The sequence below is a fragment of the Lygodium microphyllum genome, chromosome 26 (genome assembly GCF_053477565.2).
Source record: "Lygodium microphyllum isolate KBCC chromosome 26, Lygodium_microphyllum_v1.1.10, whole genome shotgun sequence".
Lineage (NCBI taxonomy): Eukaryota > Viridiplantae > Streptophyta > Polypodiopsida > Schizaeales > Lygodiaceae > Lygodium > Lygodium microphyllum.
Window position 1 is genome coordinate 116,798,225 of NC_141160.1, and position 25,612 is coordinate 116,823,836.

At 42.2% G+C, this 25,612-nt stretch overlaps 2 protein-coding genes across 2 annotated transcripts; both read left to right on the plus strand.

Moving 5' to 3' along the window:
• LOC148013730 (plectin-like protein) lies at positions 1–25,612 on the plus strand. The gene is made up of 5 exons (XM_087667991.1): positions 1–302; positions 1,267–1,408; positions 1,863–1,964; positions 24,918–24,991; positions 25,151–25,612. Exons 1-5 carry the CDS (start codon positions 128–130, stop codon positions 25,258–25,260), a joined length of 603 nt encoding a protein of 200 aa, XP_087524117.1. The 5' UTR covers positions 1–127; the 3' UTR covers positions 25,261–25,612.
• LOC148013731 (uncharacterized) lies at positions 18,213–18,788 on the plus strand. The gene has a single exon (XM_087668676.1). It carries the CDS (start codon positions 18,216–18,218, stop codon positions 18,786–18,788), a length of 573 nt encoding a protein of 190 aa, XP_087524802.1. The 5' UTR covers positions 18,213–18,215.

A 25,612-nucleotide genomic window follows, 5' to 3' on the forward strand; every position in this document is an offset into this window, starting at 1 on the left:
AGAGAGAGAGAGAGAGAGAACCTGTTAGAAATAACGTAACAGCGATATACTTAAGCGATTTGTGCACGAATTCATTCATTCAAATGCCACAAAACATACACGCATTCGTTCTCTTTCAAATTGAAAGATGGCGGAGAAGCTGAACCCCGACGGCCTGCTCGCCCTTGCAGACCAGTTACTCGGCATGGTCGAAGAAAAGGCGTCTGCAGAAACTGCTCTCATGGACGACCTCGTGTCTCGCATTTTCCGCATCAGCTCCGCCTGCCAAGAAGATCATGTCGAGCTTCTAACGTGGACTGAAGGTACCAAATTTTATTCTCTTCTTCCGAAGGTCGCACAGTTGTCCTGTTTGGAAGCCCGCTGCATGCCGCATTTGCCAGAAACTTTCTTGCCTCCAGCTGACAGAGGAAACAACGCTAGTACTCATGAAATCCATGTCCATAAATATATCATTGCAAACTTCCATAAAAAGAAAAAGAAACAAATTTGCCAATTCCAATTCTGTACGGTTTGGGGAAAATTTGAGTGACCTTGATTGATCTAAGGAGAATATTTCACTCTATTAAACATACAGGGAATTGAATGTAGCATTTAATGCTATCCTGAATTAGGTCACCCGTTCCTATTTCTTCCCATGGGGTAATGCAGCACAGTCTTTGTACTACATTATATTATTAGGCAGGTTAATGATGTAACCTGATAATCCAAATTTCTTCAAATTTGTGCTAAATATACTGGAAGTCCGTGATCCAGTGACTTTCAGACCTTGAAATGTTCTACTGGACACTTGCTAAACAGAATGTGAACTATTGTATCTCCAGCCAGTAATTCACAGCCGCTGATGCTGACGGCAGCCTGGAATGCTATCCTTGAGATATGTCAGTTCCATAATTGTTTGTTCAAGGTTTCAAAAATGAATATGGTGCTTACTAAATATCCAAGTTCTCTCAACTGTGTCTCTCTGCGATCACAGGGTAAGTGGTACTCATGTGCATATGCATATATAGATTTCAATGTGCACCACCCTTTGTCAAAATTAAAGGCTTGTTGGAAAGGCCATTATGCTTCAACCGAGCAGAAGTGGCACCTGTTTTGTGCATATGTACTGTTTGGCCATAATTTTGGTATTCTTGTCTTGTCAATGTATGCCTCTGTGAAAAATTTTTCCCCAGACTTCAACTGGATTGACATAGCCTTTTCTCCCCATGTTTTGTTTTGTTTTTTCTTTTTTGGGGGGGGGGGCGGGGTTTGATGTTGGGATGTTAGATTTGCAAAGACAGGTGTCAGAAGTAGAAGATGAACTGCAAAATGCTCGCCTCAGAAATCAGGCTGGTGAACCTGAGGAAGTTCTGAGGAGAAATTGCGATGCATTTCTGCAGCAAGAAAAGACTTTGAAAGAAAAAGAAAGATAAGTTCAGACATTGACCTTTATCTTTGAGGGATGAATATATGTGCATGCAAAAGTCTAAAATAACAAGTGTATTTGGTGCTGTTCCTCACCACCATTCAGACAATTTGTTTCTGGGTTTGTCTTTGGTCCTGGACATGCTGAGCTTGTTATGGATGTGAGAAATTTTCTGAGTAAGGTTGCAGAAAGGATTAGAAGAGGAACGTTTAAGTTGCTTGATTGCTTATTTTCAAACTCTCTCAATTTGATGCTCTGGGAACCTAAAGAACCTTGAATGACAATATTCAGCCCAGGAGAAAACCTTGTCTATTCTTTCCTCATGGCAGACTTCTTACCCAACAGTTTTTAGAATATCAGAACACTGTGAAAGTTGTGGTAGTGAAACTGTTCTTTACTTATTATGAGCTTTCTTTGAAATTCACATTTGAACCTGGTTTTATTTTGCATAGAACACGGTTCTTCGAGAGAAGTTGGAGGCTTTGAGTGTTCAGCGTGAATCATTGCAGCTCACGAAGGAGTCATTGAGAAAGCTTCATACAGACATGCAACGCAACCAGTACATTCTAATCTATAATGCTTGTTCCTTCTAAGTTATTAGAGAGTTTAAGAGATTGGATGAGTTCACTTGTCTGTGTAAAATTGCCTCAAAGACACGAGCATGGATCATGTGACTGAGCTAGTTTGCCCTGAATATTCAAGGCTGAAAATATCACATGTGAAATGTTTTGATTTAGGGTGAAATATTTTACAGATAGTTGGATTTCTTGTGGGAGGCCACTTGGAACACGTGTGAATGAATCTGTCCAAATATAGCTATTTAGTTATATGTTTTCTAAATAAACCTTTTTTAAATTGAAACTTGACTTTGTGTTTGGGTGGTTGCATGTTTTATTAGAGGTATCTCTGATTTTCTTGCATTACTTTGATATTTGGGTTATTCACTTCTGAGTCATTGTTGTGAGTCTTGATTCTCTCAAATAATCCATGTGATTCTCTCAAATATTCAATGTGATTTGGACTACCATGCTATGGTATGGGTAGAGGAATAGCAAATGTGTGCAGTATTGCAGTCAACAGATTCAGGCTCCACCAAATTTCTTGGCTCCTATGCAAATTCAATGGGAATGATAACCCATAGACTATATGGAACATGTGGATCAGGTCCAAACCACCTTTGGAGCTAGCAAGCGAAGAGCTCTTTGCAATACTTAGAGCATGGGTTGAAAGTGAAAGCCATGGTACAAACCTCGATAGGGTTCAAACAAGGGGATATCCTCAAATTGTGAGAAAGGAATGAACTCTACGTGTGAGCCAAGGGAGTGGGAAAAAGCCTCATGGTAACTAAAAAATTCCAAAGCTTGTAAACTCTAAATGCGTTTTCCAATGGTTGCAAGTGAGAACCATTATATGCAGTCCTAGCACTCATCAATGACTCGTTTAATCCTAGATTTGAATGAGAATCCTTTGGTTTATTTCCATCTCTAATTGAGAACATTCAATCAACACTTCTTTAATAAAGTGAACTAATTTACATTGCCTAAAGTAAATGTAGAGGATGTTCATGTTGAGGTCATTTTAGTGTCTCATTTGAATCCATCTCAGGAGGATTAGGTGGACACTTTGCATTTCTATCATAGGCATTCTATTAAAATTTTTCTAAATATGTGTAGTTCAAATGTGTCATTCTACCATTTCATGCAGTATTTCACTTAGGACCTACCCAAGGGTGAAATGTTTCATGCTGGAACACAATGTTTTGGGCTTGAAATGTTTCATGGTTATCTTGATCTTACTCATTTGAATGGTATCTATATAGGCCCCTTTGTGGGATCAGTTGTGTTGTTTTTTGCTCTCATTTGTGCTTTCTGCCTTCATGTGTGTGTTTCATCTCTGTGCTCATGCCTCATGGATCTCGCTTTCCACTTCCGATTTGTATCATTTTGACATGATATTGACTGGTATAGTTTTGTACAATTCTTTGTGTTGAGTTGTGATTTTGCTACTATGCTAATTGTTGGGCCACTTGTAATGGGGTTTGCATTGATACATAATTATAGTGCATTATTTCCTATTTAGTTCTCCTTAAAACAGACCCAAAATGCTTTTAATGTTAAATTACCAAAATAAATGGCTTTATTTTTGAACAATAGGACACATGCACCAAAATCCCCTATAAATAGAGTTAGTTGTTTAGTGCATCCTTTATCTGTAATCATTTTCACTCTCAGACTTCAACAATCAGCCTATCGTCCTCACAATGCTGCCCATACCCCATCCGGAGGAGCTGCTGGTCATTATTCAGCTGATCTTCACCCGCTACCTGCTGCTGCCAGCTTGGAGGACATAGCAATCAGTGGAGGACGTGCACCTGCTGCTGCCACATCAGTCCATGACCTGTCCCACCTGCTTTTCTCAGCCAAGTGACCTCTACACTAGCTGGCAACCTGATCTATACCGTTCAACATCTGCACTTTACCTTTCTGGCTGGCCTACTGTCCATGACCTCCTGCAGCCTATTTATTGCCTACAGCCATACACTTGTGTTTTGTAGAGGTCTCTACCAGCTGCTGACATAAGTTACTGCTCTTTTTCATAATCTGGCAGGCTGCCTGCTGTTGCCCAGCTTGCTGCCCACTCTTGGAGTGCTGACATCATCATCTAATCAGCAACATCTGCATATTTAGCCTGTTGGACTGAGTATGTTGTTGCTATCATCATCCAACATCATCAGAGCCGTGTGGATTGCTGCTGCATTTTGGGATCCATCATGAGTATGACACACTGCAAGGGGTTGTTCCTGGCATCTCTAACACCAATCTTAGTTCACCCGGTCCTTTTAGCATATTCAACAAACAACATAGTTATGGGAAATAGCCTGAAGTGGCCCCTAAATAGGTGGAAAATGGGGAAATGGCTTTGGAAATCTTGAAGAACGTTTCACGGGGGTGGGGATCATAGCAACATGGGACAAACCATTTTCGAGCTTCCCATCCTAGCCCCATCTTGTTCTAGTACCATCTTAGTCCCATCCCTATGTTAGAGCTCCCTTGTCACCATCATCCAAGTCTCATCCTATCCTTGTGCTGTCCTAGTCATGTACACATGTTAGAGCCCCCTCTCACGGTGACAGAGGTTGGCAATTCCTCCCCATCCTCATCCTTGAAACTTATCCCATTTTACTATGGGGGAAACGTTCCAAAGGCCTAGGGCTCAGAGTCCAAATAGAAATTGAATAAGAATGTCTCTCTATCTTTGTGTCCCTCAACACGTGTGCACATACACACACCCACACACATCAATAAGAAAAGAAAAGAAAAGAAAAGAAAAAAACCCCCAATCTAAAAGGTAATAATGAAATGTTTCACTCCCGAAAACATTGCATTTCAGCCTGAAATGGTTCACCCCTAGCCAAGTCCTAAGTGAAATGCCACATGAAATGGCAGAATAACACATTAAAGTACTTATGCTCAAAAAATTTTAAATAGGAATTGTTCTTTTGTGAAATAAATAGGAGAAATTTTGCATGTTGAAAATTTTTAGTAGTGAAATGCATTGCACTTTTCAACCTTAGTGAAATGTGCTTCATGGGTACCATCACACACACACACACACACACACACACACACACACACACACACACAGAGTGCGTAGTGCATAGTATGCACACGTGTACACCCACACCCATACCTATGTCCAAGTTTCTAGCATTAACATTAATAATGCTATTTCTAATTTGCAACAATCTGTTTTAGTAACCAAATCAAGAAACATAAATTCTATCATGCTTTAGAACCTTGTGATGATGTGGTGTTTCTTCGTTTCCCCCGTTTTAAAAATTGATGTTTATGTTTCCTCGTGTCCCTGACTATGGCATATTGTATTCATGCTTCATTCATTTTTCAAGTTCTCTTTTTTTGAGTTCTACATTACACTTTGTGTTGGTCATAAACTTTGTGGTTCTCTATTTGTGCTTGACCATTTCTTTACTGTTAACTTGGGTAAGGCCTCTTCGCTTCCATTGGCCTATGGTGGCTTCCCATTGCATTTGGAGAAGGGTTCTTACTCCTTGGTTGGCATTCTTCATGGATGGACTTCATTAGTAGGGCACTCCTACCACCCTTGGATCCATTCCATTTCCTTTGGCCTTCTACCACATCTAGGATTTGAGAGGGGGTGGGGTGTTAGTAGAAGTGTGCCATTTACAGTCATCTCTTGCTTGTGGGCCTTAGTTTGAGTGAGATGAGGACATTAGGAGCTCCGACATTGTGCTATTTGTTGTTTTGTGTTTTAGACACTTTAGGTGGGAGTGGTACCAATGCATTTCGTTTTTGGGACATTGACCATTTTAGTCAGTTGGGTGGGCTGACCAGGGCACCCACGTTTTGGGCTTGGCCAATTTGTATGCTTGTTGTGGCCTTCTATAAATAGGAGGTCACAGCAAGTAGCTTGCTTCCTATTTATAGGTGGCTTGCTTTCCTCACTCCATTTACTCATTAAATCCATTAGATTAGTCAACCCTCCTCGTTCTTCTTTCATCCCCTTGCTTTCACTTGGTGCCCACATTGACTTTTTGGTATTGGCACCTTGCCTTTATTGCTTAATGGTCCATCGAGTTGTGTTTTGAAAGTCCTACATGTTTTGGACTTGGGCTTCCATCTCCTCTCAGTTCATGGCCTTATTGACTTTGCATCCGGTTATCTCTACCGAGTAGATAGTTGTATTGAGGATTCATGTACAGTAGCCATTTTTGTGATAGGTTGGTGGGAGAGGGGGTTGTACAGGCTCCATTCCCCTTCCATTGTGAAGGGCCCTCTAAGCCAATTGTCTATTGCCACACACGTTCTTGATTGTGCACCATTCATCTCATGGGTTCTATCCCATTCCCCACCATCTCCTTTGGTGGTTCCCTTATACCCTCCTATCCCTTTTAGAGGGGGATGATATCAGTGATGGGGTTGTGATTCCTTGGCCCTTTGTGTTTTAGAGGGGGCTTTCGAGGATTATGAATAAATTCTTGAGGGGTTTAGTCTTCTTTAGGCCTTTTCTTCATGCAATGGCCTCTTTCCTTTGTCATAAAGCCACCATTCCATATCACTTGCATACTTGTTTCATGGCCCTTGGTCCCTATGGTTCTTCTTTGGCTGTTTATGATGCCTTTGATAGCTCCTTGCTATTGTCTCTTTGGGTTAGAGGCTTGGCTCACCCATCCATGATTGGAGTTTCTAGAGTAATTGTGTGAGGCCTCTGTTAGTAGAGTATGTTAGCTCATGTGTGAGTTTGAGCATGCATTGTGGGCTGGACACATTATGTAGATATTTTAGGCATTTTAATTGTGTAGCATTTTATGCTTTATGGCATTTATTGCTGGCCAACCAGCATTAAATGTTGGCCAACTTGACATATTTTATGGCATTATTCATGCCTATATATTTTGGGCTCCTCCTCAGTCAGTTAGTTTACCACCTGGAGGTCCCGTGGAGAGAGGAACCGGTGCCAGTGCCCACGCAACCAGTGACTCACTGTTGTATGCAACAGTCTTGTGTCTCATATATGGATTCCATTTCCCAAGCATACATCCGAGTTCTCATCTGTATTGTGTTCTTTCTTTCCCTTTCTCTTCTGTCTTGTGTTTCAGCAGCTTATTTCAGCACATGTTTATGCTTCCATTGCTGCACCACTCTGACATGGTATTAGATTTCAGGATCGGCGCTCCTGTTGTGTTTTCTTGTTGATTTTAGGACCGTTTTCACCCTTGCTGATCAGGCGACTGTTGCTCCAACCAGGTGACTTGTTTTACCAGCGTTTTTTATTGACGTCAACATCCGTATAGCATGCCTGTCTGTTTTAGCCTGCATTTTGGTGTCTCTCCATCTCCTCATGGCTGGGTGCTTGCATTATCAGGCCGTTTTTGCTGTTTTTGGTAGTTTTTAATTGATTTTTTGACTTTTTGCAGCAGCTTTACTTCTTTTGGTCAGACTTTGGGTTATGCTGCATGTGAACTCTCATTTTTTGCAGCCTGTGCTTGTGGTTTGGCTGTGTTCCCTTTCCAAATACCTTATTTTCTCTACTTCTCTTCTAAATCCTCTACAGATGACTCCTCCGTGCACACCCATTGATGATACATTACATGGAGATTCTAGTGATGCCCTTGTAGCTTCAAAGAGGGGTTCAAAGACGAAGAAGTTGAAGGCCCAGTGTTACCACTGTGGCAAGAAGGGTCCTTTGCGGAAGGACTGCAAAGAGTTAGCGGCTTCCAGGAAGAAAAAGGAGCAGAAGATGAAGCGGGATGTGGACTCCTCTGATGAGTCATCATACGCTTCCGATTTCGACTTAGATTCTTTGGCCAAGGTGAAGTCCAAGGTGTGGAAGGGATCCTCTTCTTCGGATCGCGGGTGAAAGGTGAGAAGGATCGAGCAAGAGTGTTGGGAATAAAGGGCCATCGTGCCTTTTATATGTGCACGGGTGTGAACACACCCTTAGTACATTGTACTTTCATACATATATCTATCTAAAACCTAAAGTGATACACTCGTCATTGTACCTAAAAACGTGTTCACTCTATACTCTGATCTCTCGCCCTCTCCCTGTCTCTCTCATTGCGCGTAACGGCTATCTGCCTCGATCTCCGTGCCTAATTGACTCCTTCAAACTGGTAATCAGAGCGTAAGGTGCTGCAGACGGTCGTCAGATTGAGAGAGAGCTCAAAGGTGAGCAGGAGAGTCACAGGTGTAAGCTGTAGATAGTGACTCTGCGATAGGCACAAATTTGGCCTAGAAAGTTGGGGCTTTGCTAGACTGAGCGCTGCTCGTGGAAAATTGAGGCATTTGCGTCGGAATTGCAGACATTGTGTGTATTTGAATTGGGGATTTTGCCAAAATTGTTGAAATTTTGCTCATCTGAGTGAAATTTCTCAACATTTAGCCCAAAAATTTGGGGTTTTTTCCATATTTGGGAAATTTGATGCAGGACAAGCAAATTTGTCTCAGAAATTGTAGGAATTTGTGACATTTTGTCCCTGACATTTGGGGCTTTTCATGTACATGCACAAATTGGGCTGAAATTGACCCAATTTCTCGACATTGATGCACATTGGACCCCGTGCAATTTGGGGCTTTTGCGATTTGGGCAAAATTTGTGCAGCATTTGGTCATTTTATGTACATGCAAGTTGAATTCTGCGCAATTTGGACATCAACACTTGGTAAAATTTGGGGGTTTTGCTGAAATTGCTTTATTTTGGCAAAATTGGACAGTCCTATGTATGACAAAGGAAATGCAGATGTGTGTTTGACGATTTCAAGCACCAAATTTTGGGGCTTTTAACCGTTCCTGTCAAATTTTATGCCCGTGGGTACACGTACAACAGAAATTGCAGCTGAAAATTTGGGATTTCTCATGTAAAGTGATGCACATGCCTTTTGGAACAGCTGTAATCAGTTGGATAATGCTGTAGCACTTGGTTTCATGCTTCTGAAAACTGAATTACAGATCTGAAATCTGTACTTCTGCGTGGTCATTTATTGCTGATTGGTACTCGTTTGTACCTTGGTCACTTGGGTGACAATTTGGGCCTGCATTTACTGGTTTTTTGGTCACTTTTGAGTTGAAAACCATGGCTAGCAGCAATGACAGCAGTAATTTGATGCATATAAAGAAGCTTGAAGGCGCACATAATTTTGCAATGTGGCAAAACAGTGCTACAATATCCTGTTACAAAAGAAGCAGGCAAAGCCGATCAAAATTAAAGGGGCAAAGCCTATGGACATGGATTAGGACGATTGGGATGAGTTGAATGAGCTTGCATGCTCAACCATAGAGCTATTGATTTTTGATGCCTTGCTCTTCAACATTGAAGGCTTGGATTCTGCATATGCTATATGGACTAGACTGGAAGAACTGTATGCATAGAAGAGCGCTGCAAGTAAAGTGTATTGGCTGAAAAAGCTTATGGATTTGCGTATGAAAGAAGGTATAGCAATGTCTACTCACTTGAGTGAGTTTAACTCCATTTTCAGCCAGCTGGTTGCCTTGAAGTTCATGATTGATGAGGAATTTAAGGCTACTTTCTTGCTTTGCACTCTACTAGAGAGTTGGGATACATTCAGGACTGCCATGAGCAATTCTAATGTGATCCTTTTGTATGCTGATGTAGAGAGTGCTCTACTTATGGAAGAGATGAATCGACAGAACAATGCATCCAACAAGTCTTCCACTGCTTTGCATAGGGCAGATCACAGCAAAAGGGCAAATATGATGGCAAGGGATGCAGTAAATCACGTGGCAAAGATGTTGAATTCCATCATTGTGGCAAGAAGGGTCACTTTAAACGTGACTGTTACAAATGGAAGAAAGAGAAAGGAAAAGGCAAGAAGACAGATGATTGCAAGGAAGAGAAGAAGGACAGTCAGCCTAAGAAAAGCAGTGTAAAAATTGAAGAGGTGAATGTAGTCACTCATGACAGTGACAGTGGGAGTGATGTACTCTTTGTCTCTTCACATTTTGGTGCACATGCTCTACTTGTAGATACAGATGATGACATGCATACCTGGATTCTTGATTCAGGTGCTTCTTTTCATGTCACCCCTCATCGTAAGTGGTTTTCCGCATATACAGGGGGTCGACATGGTGTTGTCCATCTTGGGGACAACTATGCATGTGAGATTGCAGGTATTGGCAGTATGCATTTACAGTTTCAGCATGGCTCTGTCTTTACACTTCAGCATGTACGGCATGTACCTCAGCTCAAGAAGAGCTTGATCAGCACAGGGCAGCTAGATGATGATGGTTTTCATACCACCTTTGGTGATGGAAAATGGAAGATCTGTAAGGGATCTAGGATTATTGCCAGAGGTTGCAAGAGTGATACGTTGTATCCACTTCATGTATCTAGTATGCGTGACCATATTGTTGCCGTGACCGAGCAGCCAAGTGTTTCTTTGTGGCATGGCCGGTTGGGACACGAGTCAAACAGGAAGGAAAGTGCTTTCTCGTTTGGGCTACTTGCCTTGTCTTCGTTATGTTGATTTTGAGCATTGTGATCATTGTATTTATGGCAAACATGCGCAGCCTTCTCACAAAAAGTCTCTTTCTTTGAAATCTTCTCCTCTAGAGTTAGTACATTCAGATGTATGTTAAATGCTAGGATTATCTTTAGGGGGAAAGAAATATTTTGTCACCTTTGTCGATGATGCTACACGGAAAGTATGGGTTTACCCTATTTGTAGCAAGGATGAAGTGCTTGACAGGTTTAAAAAATTCTTGGCATTGGCTGAAAATCAGATAGATAAGACACTTAAGTGTCTTCGCTCTGACAATGGTGGGGAATATATACCGTGCTTGCGGGTTCCAAAGACGATATCCCATCTTGCCTACATCGCCATAGCAAAGAAAAATGCATTTCACACTTTTAGGATCTAGCTTATTGCGTTTATCCTTGGGCACATGGCAAAAGGCCTCACATCCAAAGACACGCAAATTAGCATATAAGGGAGGCTTTCTTGTCCATACCTCCTCTGCAATCTGGAAGTCAATACCACTGCAAGGTGACTTGTTAATGAGATGCACGGCAATAGAGACTGCCTTACTAAAAAATGCTATGGTAAGCCTGCTTGGCTAAGCATATTGCGGACCCTCTTCTGGATAGTTCTATTCATATGCTCAGCCATACCATTCTGGGGAGGGGTGGAAGGGGCGGTCAACTGACACTTAATATCCCGCTCGTCACAAAATTGCTCAAAGGCACGTGAGACGTACTCACCCTTGTTATCGGTCCTTACGCATTTTAGCCTATTCCCAAATTGATTCTCTACTAAAGCAAGCCAATGCTGAAAGACGATCAAGACATCAGATTTCTGCTTTATGGGATAAGCCCAAACCTTACGTGAATAATCGTCAGTAACTGTGACAAAGTACTTTGCACCCCCTAATGATTGATAGGGCATGGGTCCACATACATCTGAATGCACAAGAGCCAAAAGCTCACCCATGCGTGGAATATCAGACTTTTTATGCGAATTCCTAGTTTGCTTGCCATATAAACAATGATCACACGACTCAAAATGCAAGTAGTCAAAAAGACGGAAGATACTGCAAAGCACTAAGCGTTTTCATTCCCTTAAGTGACATATGCTTGAGACGAGCATTCGAGAGAGATACATGTGGGATAAAACCCATTGACAAAACATGCCCTTTTCATGACGATCATTATCTTTCTTGCCACTTTTGCTACCTCTAACTAATAAAGCATGTGAATTGCGGGAAGCATTATTGTTTTTCTTGTTAATTTCTTGAGTCAAAAGAGCACTCTCTACATCTTGCAATTTCAGTCCATCAAGTTTGTTGGTACAGATCGCAGTGCGAAATACATCCCAAGACTCAAGTAAAGTGCCAAGTAGAAACAAAGGATGTAGATTATCCTGAAACTCAATACCTTGTTGAAGCAGATTCTTCATGATGGAATGAAATTGGCTAAAGTGAGTAGACAATGAGGTCCCTCCTTCATGCGGAGATCCATCAACTGTTTAAGCCAATACATTTGTGAAGCAGGGCTCTGCTTTGCATAAAGTTCTTGAATCTTTTCCCATAGATTCCATGCACTTTGATCTTCATCTTCAACAACATTATTATGGACCTCTTCGGAGAGTGATAAAATGATAGTGGACTTGCATAGTGCATCTAAATCAGCCCAGTCATCATCATCCATATTCTCGGGTGTTTCTTAGTGGCTTAATCTGCAATTTCTACACCAAAACTTGCCATATTTGAAATTTCCAGTAGCCATAGTTGGTGCCATCCAACTTGGCAATGTTAAACAAAGCCGTATCTTTGAGATGACCAGCCATAATGAGTCAAACAGAGGCAGATTATGCAGAAAACAGCTTGTTGTAATTAGCAATAAACAGGCCAAAACCATTGCTAAAACAAGCTAAAAATAAGAGAAACTTCTAGAATGACCAGCTGTCTACCAAGTAGTACCAAAAGTACATCAAAAGGACATGATTAAGCTCAGTAAATACAATCACAGTCCACATAAAACAGCTTGCTGTAATAAATGACAGCAGTGAGTAAATGAGAGCAAACAGTGAGCTAATAGAGATCCAATGACAACAGTGACTGCCAAGTCCAATCCTGCATCAAGTGGGCATAACAGAGGCACTATGATAGCCAATGAACATGAGCCAAACACCCAAATGTGTCAAGAGAGTCCCTAGTACAACCGATACATCCCTTGAGTAATAAGCAAGATGTACACACTGTCACAAGACTGTGATAACTATTACCTTTGATTTCTTTATTACATATTTTATTTGGTTTTTCTTTTTGGAAGGATCCCTCTTGAAATCTAAACGCCTGAGTTGCATGGCCAGTTTGTGAAACGGAGAGGAATGTCTAGTGAGTCAAGACTGGACAGTTAAGGTCCAGTATAAGTTTGGAAAAGACTGATGGCACTGTAGATTGACAAGCCTGGAAGAGACTTGTGAAAGTGTATATGGACAAGTGTGTTGAAGAACTAGCCTGGAAGAGACCAGTTCAAAGTGAAGATGGACAAATCTTCAAGAGATTAGTCCATGTGGGGTCATCAGTAGAAATTCACTTTCAGTTGAGCTACATTGCAAATTTGGATGTAGCCATAGTTTGCAAAGATGGTCAGAAGACTAGTGGGATGCAATGGAAGCAACTCCTAAAAATTTAGGGAGTTACTATTTTTGGATCCCAGAATCTGTTCGCGTCATTATCTTCGTTTTTGCACGAGGATCAATCCCCTGGTCTGTGATGAGGTCAAATTCAGCACCGAGCATGGAGAATTTTAGACCGGAAGGCTGGAATGGGAATATCTTACAGTGCTGCCACTTGGCACAAATGTGTGCACTTACCTCTTTGATGAGGGCTGGCGTGCAGTTTTTGGTAGAGGGCTGAGCTTGCTTCCTACTCTCTCTCTCTCTCTCTCTCTCCCTGACACTATGGTTATGCTGCAGAATCAAGGGCCTTTCTTCTGATTCAGGTACAGCTGTGTGGAATATGCTGTTTTTGCATGAGGCAAGAGCCTCTTTTCTCCAGGAACAGGAGCAGTTGTTTGCTGCCCACAAGCAGGAATAGGTGAGGGTGGTAATCTCACCAAGCAGGTGTCTGAAACAGCACTAAATCAGTACAGATTTTGGACTGTTCAGAGGTTAATTCAGAGCCCAATTGATGTCAGAGTCAAGGGGCACTTGGCCCAGATGATGCAGGACAGTGCAGGGAACAATATGAGCTGAGAACAAGTGTCAGAACAGGTTTGAACCAGTAAATACAGTGGGCTGAACAGTGCAGGGTACAGTATGAGTTGAAAACAGGTTTCAGAACAGGTCTGAACCAGTAATTACAGCAGACTGAAATGGTCAATTCTGCACTCCAACCAGAAGTTTCAGACTGGGGTAGAGTTTCCCCTCCTGGTCAACTTGATTTGGGTCAATAAATGTACTGTTATGCTGCCAAATTTCGCCCAGAATAGGTGAAAGACAGCCCATTGTACTTTCTCTTTTTAAAAATAAAGAAATACCGCAAGGGGTGCCTAACTTAGGGGCCAATAGGGTGTCTGTGTTGCAACAGGAGCATTCTAGCTTTCTCTATGTCTTCTTGATTATGTGTCTTTAAGTTCAGGTAAAGTGGGCGACTGTTAAATTGGGTGAAAGCATTTATTTATTTTGGTTGTACACTACCGCCCTTCCCAAAGGCCGGTTACATGGTTCCGTTGCCGGGACCGGATCACTTTTTCCCTAAAGAGTGAGCCAGGGTTTGTTTGGGTGTAGACACAGAATTGTGCATTATGGCTGATAGAAAGGAAGACACCAAAGAGGAAGCGTCTGCATCACAGGAGATCCCTGTTGTTCATGAGGTGGGAGAGTCTTCTAGACCTCCACAGTTCGTTACTCCTCCTGTTATGGTTGAGCCACAAGTTCTTACGGATGAAGACATTTTCAAGACTCAGTTAGTTGCTGCCGTGAGTATGTTTACTCAAGTGATGCAGAATCCAAGTTTTTTGGCATTTTTGCAGCCTTCCCTTCCTTTACAGCAAGTTGGGCAATCTGCAAAGATTTTGGATCCAGTAGAGGTCCAGGATAAGGGTAAGCATGCTGCAGATTCAGTGGAAACACCAAGGCAGCTTGCAAAGTCAATGGAGACTCCAAGATTGGTTCTGACTGTTCAGGAACAGGTGGCGGAAACGCTAGTTACACAGGCATTGCCAATTCAGCTCGCCACTTTACAGCAGCCAAAATGTTGGTTTAAATGGACAGGGAAACAGTTTTCAGGCTTTACCACAGGTTTTCCCACCGACCTCTGTACATCTTGGGTACTTTGGAGGTGGATCTGTATTTCAGAGTATGGCTGGTTATGCGCTTGGAAACCAGATTTATGTACCAGGAACAGTGTTGGGGGGTACACAGGGTTTTATGCCAAATCCCATGTATGGTAATATAGGCATGCAGTCTGGATTTCAGGGAGTTTAGGGCAGTTTTGGCATGCCACAGGGCACTTTTGGTATGGCTGGTTATCAAAACCAGCAAGCAAGTATTGTGTCTACAAGCCTTGCAGTCAGTGGTTCGGCAATCCCATGCCATCTGTTAATGTTCCTATGTTACAGGCATATCCTACGGACCCTTTGATGGCTCATGAGAAGCCAAAGCCATACAAGGAAGGTGGTGCAGCTGTGCGGCTTGACATCTTTCGAGGATTTGAAGATAGGACTAAGGCTCTCTCTTTCTTACAGCAGTTTGATGCCGCATTTGCAGGAGGGAACTTTACAGAGCCTTCTAAGGTTTGGAAAGCTGCCACTTTTCTTAAGGACAATGCTAGTCAGTGGTGGAGTACACTGTTGATGCAAGGACAGGCTCTTGCCACTTGGACTTACTTTAAGCAAGTATTTGCTTTTGCTTGGTTGACCAATGAATTTGAGATCGATGTTATGTTAGCTTGGCACAATTTGGATGCATCTAAATGCAAGGATTTGGAAGACTATAACAATAAGTTTTGGGAAGCTTTACTCCCAGTCACTTCTTACCGGGTTGTGCCATTGACTGAGCAGATAGAGAAATATTGCTGTGGGCTGCCCAAGGAACTTCGGAATTATTGTACAAAGACAAAGGTCACCACTTTGACTCAGTTAATTGAGAATGCCAGCACAGGAAATGCATTATTGTTGGGACAGTCAAGTGGTTTTGGGGGCAGCATTAAACATGATAAAGGATGCCTTTAACAAGACACTGACTTTGGAACATAGGGGAAAGACTCATGTGCTTGATGTGAAGCTTAAAGGAGAGTCTGTACCTGTTGTATCGGCTTCTGCCATTACATTTGTAATAAAGAATCATCTTTCTGCGTACTTGATTTTTGCACGTGATGTCAAGGATAATGATGAGTCAAATTTTTCTATGTTAGATAGAGACAGGCCTGCTTTCTTGTCCCAGTTCAGTGATTGTTTTTCTGACTCATTACCATCACAGTTGCCACCAGAGAGGTCTGAGGATCATGCGATAGATTTGGTGCCAGGCAGTAGCCCACCAAATAGACCCCCCATATAGGGTTAGTGCAGCCCTACAGAAAGAGATATTGAGCCAGGTGAATGAGCTGTTGGAAAAAGGGCTGATTCAGCCAAGTTCATCTCCTTTTTGCTCACTAGTGCTTCTAGTGCAGAAGAAGGATGGCTCTTGGCGCATGTGCATATATTATCGAGCGTTGAACAAGAGTACCATCAAGAACAGGTTCCCCATTCCAAGGATTGACGACATCCTTGACCATTTGGAAGGAGCGTCAATTTTCAGCAGGATAGATTTGAAGAGTGGATACCATCAGATCAGGATTAAGCAAGAGGATGTGCATAAGACTGCATTTAGGACCATGTTTGGTCTCTATGAGTTCTTGGTAATGCCATTTGGACTTACCAACATCAGATCAGGATTAAGCAAGAGGATGTGCATAAGACTGCATTTAGGACCACGTTTGGTCTCTATGAGTTCTTGGTAATGCCATTTGGACTTACCAATGCTCCTGCTACGTTTAATCGAATGATGGACAGGATTTTTCGTCCATACAGGCAGTTTGTTGGTACATTCTTTGATGACATGATTGTCTTTTCAAAGAATGAACAGGAGCATAGAGAACACTTGAAAGCAGTCTTTGATGAGCTTTGCAGTAATAGGTTGCTTATCAATGGTAAGAAGAGTGAGTTCTTCTTGGAAGAAATCCAGTTCTTGGGGCACATAGTGTCAAAGGATGGTGTCCGAATGGATCCTGCTAAGGTTGAAGCAATTAGAACATGGCCAGATTTGAAGACTGTCCATGATGTTAGAAGCTTCTTGGGTTTGTGTTCTTACTACAGGAGGTTCATTCGCAATTTTGCAGAGATTGCTTCACCTTTACATGCTTTACAGAAGAAAGGAGTCTCTTTCCAGTGGACACAGAAAGAGATTTCAGCTTTTAATCTTCTTAAAGAAAAGATGACTTCTAGTCCAGTGATCATCCTGCCAGATCTTAGGAAGTCATTTGTTGTCCAATGTGATGCCTGTGGCAATAGCATTGGTGCAGTATTAATGCAAGATGGCCGGGTAGTGGCTTATGAAAGCAGAATCTTTGCGAGGGCCAAAGAAGACTATGCAGGTCTATGAGAAAGAATTGCTGGCTGTGATTCATGCGCTTTCTAGTTGGAAACACTACCTATTTGGGGCAAATTTTGTTGTCCCGGCAGATCATCAGACATTGCGTTATTTCTTAACTCAGACTAAGCTGTAAGAAAAGCATATGCGTTGGGCAAACTTTTTGTCAATGTTCCATTTTCAGATAATGCATGTGGAAGGCAAAAAGAATGTTGTGGCTGATGCTTTGTCAAGGAAGCCACAAATTTCAGCTGTGTCAATTCCTTATCATCATGAGCTTGATGATATGAAGGAACAATATGCTGATGATGAAGATTTTGCAAGGATCTTTGATCAGTTTGTTAATGGACAACATCATGAGCATTATCTTCTCAAGGATGGTTTCATGTTGATGCATGGTAGACTATGTGTGACTATGCCATTGAGACAGAAAGTTATGACAGAGAGTCATTCTCCACCGTATGCAGGGCATCGTGGTATTGATGCAATAGTCAAAGCAGTAGAGACATTCTTTTATTGGCCTACTTTGAGAAGAGATGTGGATGCTTTTGTGCGACAGTGTTTGATTTGCCAGAAGGTCAAGTTTGACAGGCAAAAAACACCAGGGCTTTTACAGCCACTGCCTATTCCGGATAAACCATGGGAAAGCATAGCTATGGATTTTATCTTTGATCTTCCAAGGGCACAGACAGGAAATGATGGGATATGGACTATTATTTGCAGGTTTAGCAAACAGGCTCATTTCATTCCTGTCAGGAAGAAGATAAAACCAGATCAGATGGCACGTTTGTTTATGTGCAATGTCTTCAAGTATCATGGTATGCCCAGTCTATTGTCAGTGACCATGATTCACGGATGACAAGTCTATTCTGGAGAGGCATATTTGAGAACATGGGCACAACGCTTAAGTTCTCATCGTCATTTCATCCATAGACTGATGGACAGTCAGAAGAGGCAAATTCTACTGTCTTGGATCTACTTAAGTGTTATGTGTCAGAGCACAAGTCAAAGTGGGAGTAGTATTTGCCTTTGGTCGAGTATGCATACAATAATACTGTGCATTCGTCAACAGGCAAAGCCCCTTTTGAAATTGTTGAAGGTGATAAAAAGGTTCCTCCCATTTTGCATACAAAGGATAAGATCTTTCAGGCATATCAGTATGTGCAGAGTATAGGGGAAATGTATCAGAAAGTTAAGCATGCCCTTGAAAGGACTCAGGCAAAGCAAAAGAAAGCTGCTGATCATCACCGTCGTGAATTGATATTTTCACTTGGTGATTGGGTATTGTTGCGGTTTGAAAAGGCACGCTTAAAGAAGCGGAAAGGCAAGGAAAGTCTTTTCACTAAGCTTAGTATGCGATACTATGGGCCTTTTCAAGTAACAGAGAAGATTAGTGATGTCAGCTATAGGCTGAAATTGCCTAACAATTGGAAGATTCATAATGCTTTCCATGTAAGTCTTCTAAGACCTTATGTGGGTGATGTGCCAGAAGATATGCCAGCTGAGGAACAGCCCGAAGTTGAGGAACTTGATGAAATTCTTGTTCTAGAACAGGTACTGGCACACAAGGAAAGGAAAGTGAAAGGCAAGGTTGCTAGAAGGTATTTGGTTAAGTTCAAGAACTATCCAGCTATAGATGCTAAGTGGATGGACGAAGGTGAACTTGCAGAGTCACCTAATGTGTTGGAACTTTACCTTGAAGCATTTCGCTTGCAACCTAACTTGACCCCTTGTACCTCTAAGCTGAAATAGATTATCAAAGTGACAATTGCTTAAGAAAGAAATTATGTACAGAAACAGATTTTGTACAGGTTAACACTTATTGTGTCCATATGGTTTTCTTAGTGGTAAAGAAGTAAGTATTGCTTGCAAGAATACAGTTTTTACTTCTATTGAATTGAATACATGTTGTAACAATGGTTACTCGATCGGGCATGTATTTTGTGAATTGACTCAGTGGGGATATCATTTTGATGTATCGGCCACTAGATCTCTAGTCAGGGTGATGTGGAGTCATCAAATGAGAATCTGCCACTATGGGGATATCATTGTGGTGTACCAGCCACTATATCTGGAAACAGTGATGTGGAGTCACATGATGATAGTCTGCCATGTTTCACAGTTAGAACATACATGTGTTAACAGTGTGTTCAGTACACAATGTTGATTGATAGCATGTATGTGTTGTACATGTGCTGCCAGGTGTAAGTTCACTGGGTTAGCTGGAAGCATGTATAACATTCATGCAAACGAGGACGTTTGCGATTTCGAGAGGGAGGTATGTCACAAGATTGTGACAACCATTACCTTTTTGTTGATTTCTTTATTACATATTTTATTTGGTTTTTCTTTTTGGAAGGATCCCTCTTGAAATCTAAACGCTTGAGTTGCATGGCGAGTTTGTGAAACGGATAGGAATGTCTAGTGAGTCAAGACTGGACAGTTAAGGTCCAGTATAAGTTTGGAAGAGACTGATGGCACTGTAGATTGACAAGCCTGGAAGAGACTTGTGAAAGTGTATATCGACAAGTGTGTTGAAGAACTAGCCTAGAAGAGACTAGTTCAAAGTGAAGATGGACAAATCTTCAAGAGATTAGTCCATGTGGGGTCATCAGTGGAAATTCACTTTCAGTTAAGCTACATTGCAAATTTGGATGTAGCCATACTCTGCAAAGATGGTTAGAAGACTAGTGGGATGCAATGGAAGCAACTCCTAAAATTTAGGGAGTTACTATTTTTGGATCCCAGAATCTGTTCGCGTCATTATCTTCGTTTTTGCACGAGGATCAATCCTTTGGTCTATGCCGAGGTCAAATTCAGCACCGAGCATGGAGAATTTTAGACCGGAAGGCTGGAACGGGAAATATCTTACAGTGCTGCCACTTGGGACAAATGTGTGCACTTACCTCTTTGATGAGGTCTGGCGTGCAGTTTTTGGGCTGAAAGGGGGCTCATTTGGAAGGATTGCTGCAGATGGAGAGCTCTTGAGAGCTGGTCTACCCTATCTATGATGCACAGAGGGCTGAGCTTGCTTCCTACTCTCTCTCTCTCTCTCTCTCTCTCCCTGACAGTATGGTTATGCTGCAGAATCAAGGGCCTTTCTTCTGATTTAGGTACAGCTGTGTGGAATATGCTGTTTTTGCATGAGGCAAGAGCCTATTCCCACAAGCAGGAATAGGTGAGGGTGGTAATCTCACCAAGCAGGTGTCTGAAACAGCACTAAATCAGTACAGATTTTGGACTGTTCAGAGGTTAATTCAGAGCCCAATTGATGTCAGAGTCAAGGGGCACTTGGCCCAGATGATGCAGGATAGTGCAGGGAACAATATGAGCTGAGAACAGGTGTCAAAACAGGTCTGAACCAGTAAATACAGTGGGCTGAACAGTGCAGGGTACAGTATGAGTTGAAAACAGGTTTCGGAACGAGTTTGAACCAGTAATTACAGCAGACTGAAATGGTCAATTCTGCACTCCAACCAGAAGTTTCAGACTGGGGCAGAGTTTCCCCTCCTGGTCAACTTGATTTGGGTCAGTAAATGTACTGTTATGCTGCCAAATTTCACCCAGAATAGGTGAAAGACAGCCCATTGTACTTTCTCTTTTTAAAAATAAAGAAATATCGCAAGGGGTGCCTAACTTAGGGGCCAACAGGGTGTCTGTGTTGCAACAGGAGCATTCTAGCTTCCTGTATGTCTTCTTGATTCTGTGTCTTTAAGTTCAGGTAAAGTGGGCGACTATTAAATTGGGTGAAAGCATTTATTTATTTTGGTTGTACACTACCGCCCTTCCCAGTGAACAGGCCGGTTACACACACAATTGGCAAGACTTGACAAAGGTGTATGCTCAATGAAGACGGATCAAATCAGCTCATAAGCATCCAAGAGCAGACATGGAAGCATCTACCAAGCAAATATCATAGTCAAGGAGGTGTAAGAGATCCCAGTCTCAAATTTCAAGTAATAGCTCAAATGCATAACCCTCAAGCTTTGGGTAAATCCAAGACCATAAGCATAAAGCTCCCACTGGCAGAAAATTCGATGGCGAATGAGCAACCAAGCTCAAAGATAGCATGTAAATGTACAAGGCATCTCATAGCCAAGACCGTACATCATGAGAGCACCAAGAGCATGTAAGCGGTAAAGCATTTGATAGTATCCAAGTACATCATGTACGAACCCAAGTTAATCTTTGACAAGCCAAGAAATATCCAAAAGAGGTTCCAAAGTATCCAAGTATAAGCCCAACTGAAGCTCCAAGTGGCAAAGAAGCTCAAACAATGTAGGTAGCATGCATCATTGACATATGCTTCAAAGCATGTATCAATGGGTCATGCATAGACCATAGGTATAACCTCTGTCACAAAGCATGCTAGTGTAGACCAATGTCAAGTAAGTGCCAACCAATACGGAGCTCAAACGAGGCTCAAAATACATTCCAGAACCATCCAAGACATCTGGCAACCTCCATTTGCATCCAAATAGTCATAACAAGCATCTGGCAAGCACCCGAGACCAATAGGCTTAACATAACCCGAGTTAGATAGCTTCAGCCTTGCTCTATTACAGCAGTAAATTCATTGTCAAACTGAGCATAAACAGGGCCAAAATCAGCACCAAATCAATGGCATATCATATACATAGCTTGCCATAACATTCGGGCATGATTCGGGTATCAAATGGCATCAATAGCTAGTACCAAGCAAGCATAAACATTAAATGCTAATGTAGCAGTGTTTGGGGGTGCCTATGGACTGTTATGACAGTCCTGGACTGAAGTATATCAGACCCAAATGTCAATGCTAAGCTCAAACCTTCAATGCCATGGTTGAAGCATGCTCCTATGCTTCAAATGAGACCTTTGTCCAATGGCCTGAAGAGGTGCTAGAGATGAAGGCCATGTTTTTGACATGCTGAGAAAATGGAGTAATCTGCTGAAATCACGTTTTTGATGTTGCTGAGGGAGCTAGACACTACTTTGATGGTTAGGGAGCTTCTATGGCTCCCAAAGAAGCTTCCCAAGAGGCCTCAATAGGCATAGAAAAGAGAGAGCTCAGTTCCAAACCTTCATGGGCTGAGCCATGGCTGCCTTGTTTTTCAAACCGTGTGGACCGAAATAAAGAGTGGAATGAGAGCTCCAATACCTGTAGATGAATGCCCTAAGGTTTCCCAAGAAGGCCCAATGCTTGTCCAAGAAGGATGAGACCAGCTGGAAGCTTGAAAGGTGTGGCTATGGCTGCCAAGAGCGAAGACAAGAGTGTAGGTATTCGAATGAATGCTGAAGGAGTGCTTGACCACATTCAAGACCTCGAAGAGTCAAGCTCTGATAGTAGTTGAAATGTGGAAGGATCGAGCAAGAGAGTGCGAAGGCGAGAGCTATGGTGAATGGAGCAAGAGCAAGAAAGAGAGAGACTTCAAATGTGGGAACTCCAATGGTCACAATGTGTGATCGGCCTTCCCTTTATTTAAATGTCACTGAAAGAATAAAGAATGAAGTGACAATGATGGGTGCCAGCCGCCTGTAGTGTGCAGGTGCGGGTATTGTCAATGTAGTAATACACGGGTAGCTAGGCGGAGGCGCCTTTATCCCTAACAACGGGAAGGGCTTGGTGGCCCCTTCCTCAGCTACTTTCTAGTGGTGGTTCTGAGGTCATCCCTTACGACTCTCTAGTGCCAGAGAGAAAGTGTGGGTCGGTGGTGAGATGGGGTGGTTGTATCTCATCTATATTTCTATACAGATGCACAGGATCCAGAGAGGGACGTCCTTGATGCATCAACCAAAGTTTGACAGGTTCAAATCCTAGAGCTGGGATTGATATCCAGGTTCATGATGGGTTGGTTATTTGATAGAGAGTGGGTGGCTTTCGTTTGGAGCTCACATGAGGGGACACTTTGGCGGTCTGGCCAAATGAGGGGGATCCATGGTCATTTCTGTGTTGCGGCATTGGTGATAGGATGGTCACGTGTGCTACATCAGAGGCATTGTTGACAAACATTGAGAGCTGCTATGATCTTCTCTATCTTCAAGAGTTAGTACGATCGATCTCGGCATCAGGTTCTTTCCGAGGCACCTTGGTGGTGGCTTGATCATCCATTGCCTAGGTATCCATGTTTCTACTTGGTGGTTCTCTGTTATATGGACTATGATGAGCCATTTATCATTGTATCATTGTATTGTATCGGATCACCCATGATCTGAGAGAGGGTGTTAGCAGAGTATGTTAGCTCATGTGTGAGTCTGAGCATGTATTGTGGGCTGGGCACATTATATAAATATTTTAGGCATTTTTATTGTGTAGCATTTTAACTTTATGGCATTTATTGCTGGCCGACCAGCATTAAATGTTGGTCAACCTGACATATTTTATGGGGCCTATATATTTTGGGCTCCTTCTCAGCCAGTCAGTTCACCACCGAGAGGTCCCGTGGAGAGAGGAGCCGGTGCTAGTGCCCACGCAGCCAATGACTCACTGTTGTATGCAATAGTCTCGTGTCTGATATATGGATTCCATTTCCGAAGCATACATCTAAGTTCTCATCTGTATTGTGTTCTTTCTTTCCCTTTCTCTTTTGTCTTGTGTTTCAGCAGTTTATTTCAGCACATGTTTATGCTTCCATTGCTGCACCACTTCTGACTGCCTCTCCGTTTCCATTGGCTTATGGTGGCCTCCTATTGGATTCAGCTTTCATTTGGAGAGGGGGTTTTACTCGGTTGGCGATCTTCATTGATGAATTTCATCAACAATGGCACTCCTCTTGCCACCCTTGGATCCATTCCATCTTCTTTGGCCTTCCGCCACATTCAAGATCTAGAGGGGGTGTTAGTAGAAATGTGTTTGCATAGTCAACTCCTGCTCGTGAGCTTCTGTGTGAGCTAGATGAGGATATTATGAGCTCCGACATCGTGATTATCCATCATTTTATGCGTTTTAGATACATTAGATGGAGGATACATTAGTGCATTTTGTTTTGGGCATTGTGACCATTTTGGTTAGTTGGGCGGGCTGACTTGGGTGCCCACAGTTGTACCCCCAGTTTGCCTATTTATAGGCAGCCAGCCCCCTCATTCATCCATTGTGATCATGAGATCAGCCAGCTGTCCTCATTCTTCTTTCATCCCCTTGCTACTGTCTAGTGCCCACATTGACCCTCAGTGCTGCGTATTGGGGCTGACCATTGCAGCCTTGTATCTTTCAGCAATCAGTCTGTTTGTTTCTTCCCTTTATTGTTTTTCTTTCAGTCCACTTCTCTATTCACTCCATGTTTGCTTTCCTTTCCAATCCGCACTCACAGTTATTGATCTTTTGTGTTCTTGGCTGCAGAGAAAAACTAGCAGTGTCCATCCTGCTGTGTAAAGTTCCTTCTCTTTCTCTTTCATATATACATGGATTTTTGATATTTGTGGGTTTTGACCTCCAGTTGGGGTACAAAATCGTTACTCCTCACGGAAAAAAAAAATGGACACAGAGGGAGGGAGGGAAGGAGAATATTTACTCATGAAAGCATGAATCCAGCAAGCAATCACAAAACTTTATTAACGAGTGTGCATATGCAGAAGACCTAAACACAATGCCTCATGAATGCTTGCACACACTCAAATGCCTTGATAACAAAACTAGTCTACTGAATACTAGTGCATCATTGTTGTGATCACAGCAATATTTATGCATATGAAGATGGCAAACATCGAAAACTTCAGAGGATGTTTTGGCACAGAATTTAATGATGCTTAGGAGTCAAATGAAGTTACAACAGCTTCTGTATGTATTGTGATCCAAAGTTGAACCTCGTTATCCTTGAGATATGATCGAGTGTGCAGGGTGAGAAATGATTCATATTGTTGGGCCACATGAAACTGACATTTTTTAAATTTCTGTGCTTGCAGGATGGTATTGGCACTGTGTGCTTCCACATTTCATATCATTCCTTCTGATGAGGGAAGCAATCGAGTTGCCGGAAGTATCCTTTCTAAATAGACTGTAAGCAGGAAAATTTTAATAGAGCTTAGATGTTCAGTACTGGTGCTTGTCTAGTACATTTTGTACAAAGGTAAATTATGTATTGATTAACTCACGATTCTACAATTTGCTTGGCTTTGTACTCCTTAATTTGTAGTAGACCTTGTGGATTCAAAGGGCCATGTTGTCGACACATTTGGATTTGATATTGAGAACATGAATGCAGTTGATGTCTCAGACAAACTGTGGAACCTGTGCATAGCCAAGTGACGGTCACAAAATGTAGCTGTACGGTAAGGCAATTGAATCAGATGCGGATGGTGGTTTGCTCCGAGCTCCCCACGAGCTCTTGCAGACATCTTGTGATGATTTTTACACATTCCATTTCTTCTTCAAGGATCCAGCCTCTAAGGATAGACAAATCAAATGTTGCACCTTCCGGGTAGCTCATGGATGTTTTGACACAAGCTTCACTTGCTAGGTGAAGCCACTGTTGATGTAGAAAGGAGGTAGATTGCCGTGCATGCAGAATGAAGTAACAATACATATGTACATAGTCCCATGCGAACCCTTTCTCATTCAAAGTGCTCAAAAAGTGATCATGATATATTTGCAGGCCAAA

Bases quoted from the DNA above. Each gene is read 5' to 3' on its own strand.
- LOC148013730 (XM_087667991.1), top strand. From the start codon at position 128: ATGGCGGAGAAGCTGAACCCCGACGGCCTGCTCGCCCTTGCAGACCAG. The intron at 1,409-1,862 runs ATAAGTTCAGAC...TGCATAGAACAC, and splicing joins ACTTTGAAAGAAAAAGAAAG to GGTTCTTCGAGAGAAGTTGG. The intron at 1,965-24,917 runs GTACATTCTAAT...CTGTGCTTGCAG, and splicing joins ACAGACATGCAACGCAACCA to GATGGTATTGGCACTGTGTG.
- LOC148013731 (XM_087668676.1), top strand. From the start codon at position 18,216: ATGTATCAGAAAGTTAAGCATGCCCTTGAAAGGACTCAGGCAAAGCAA.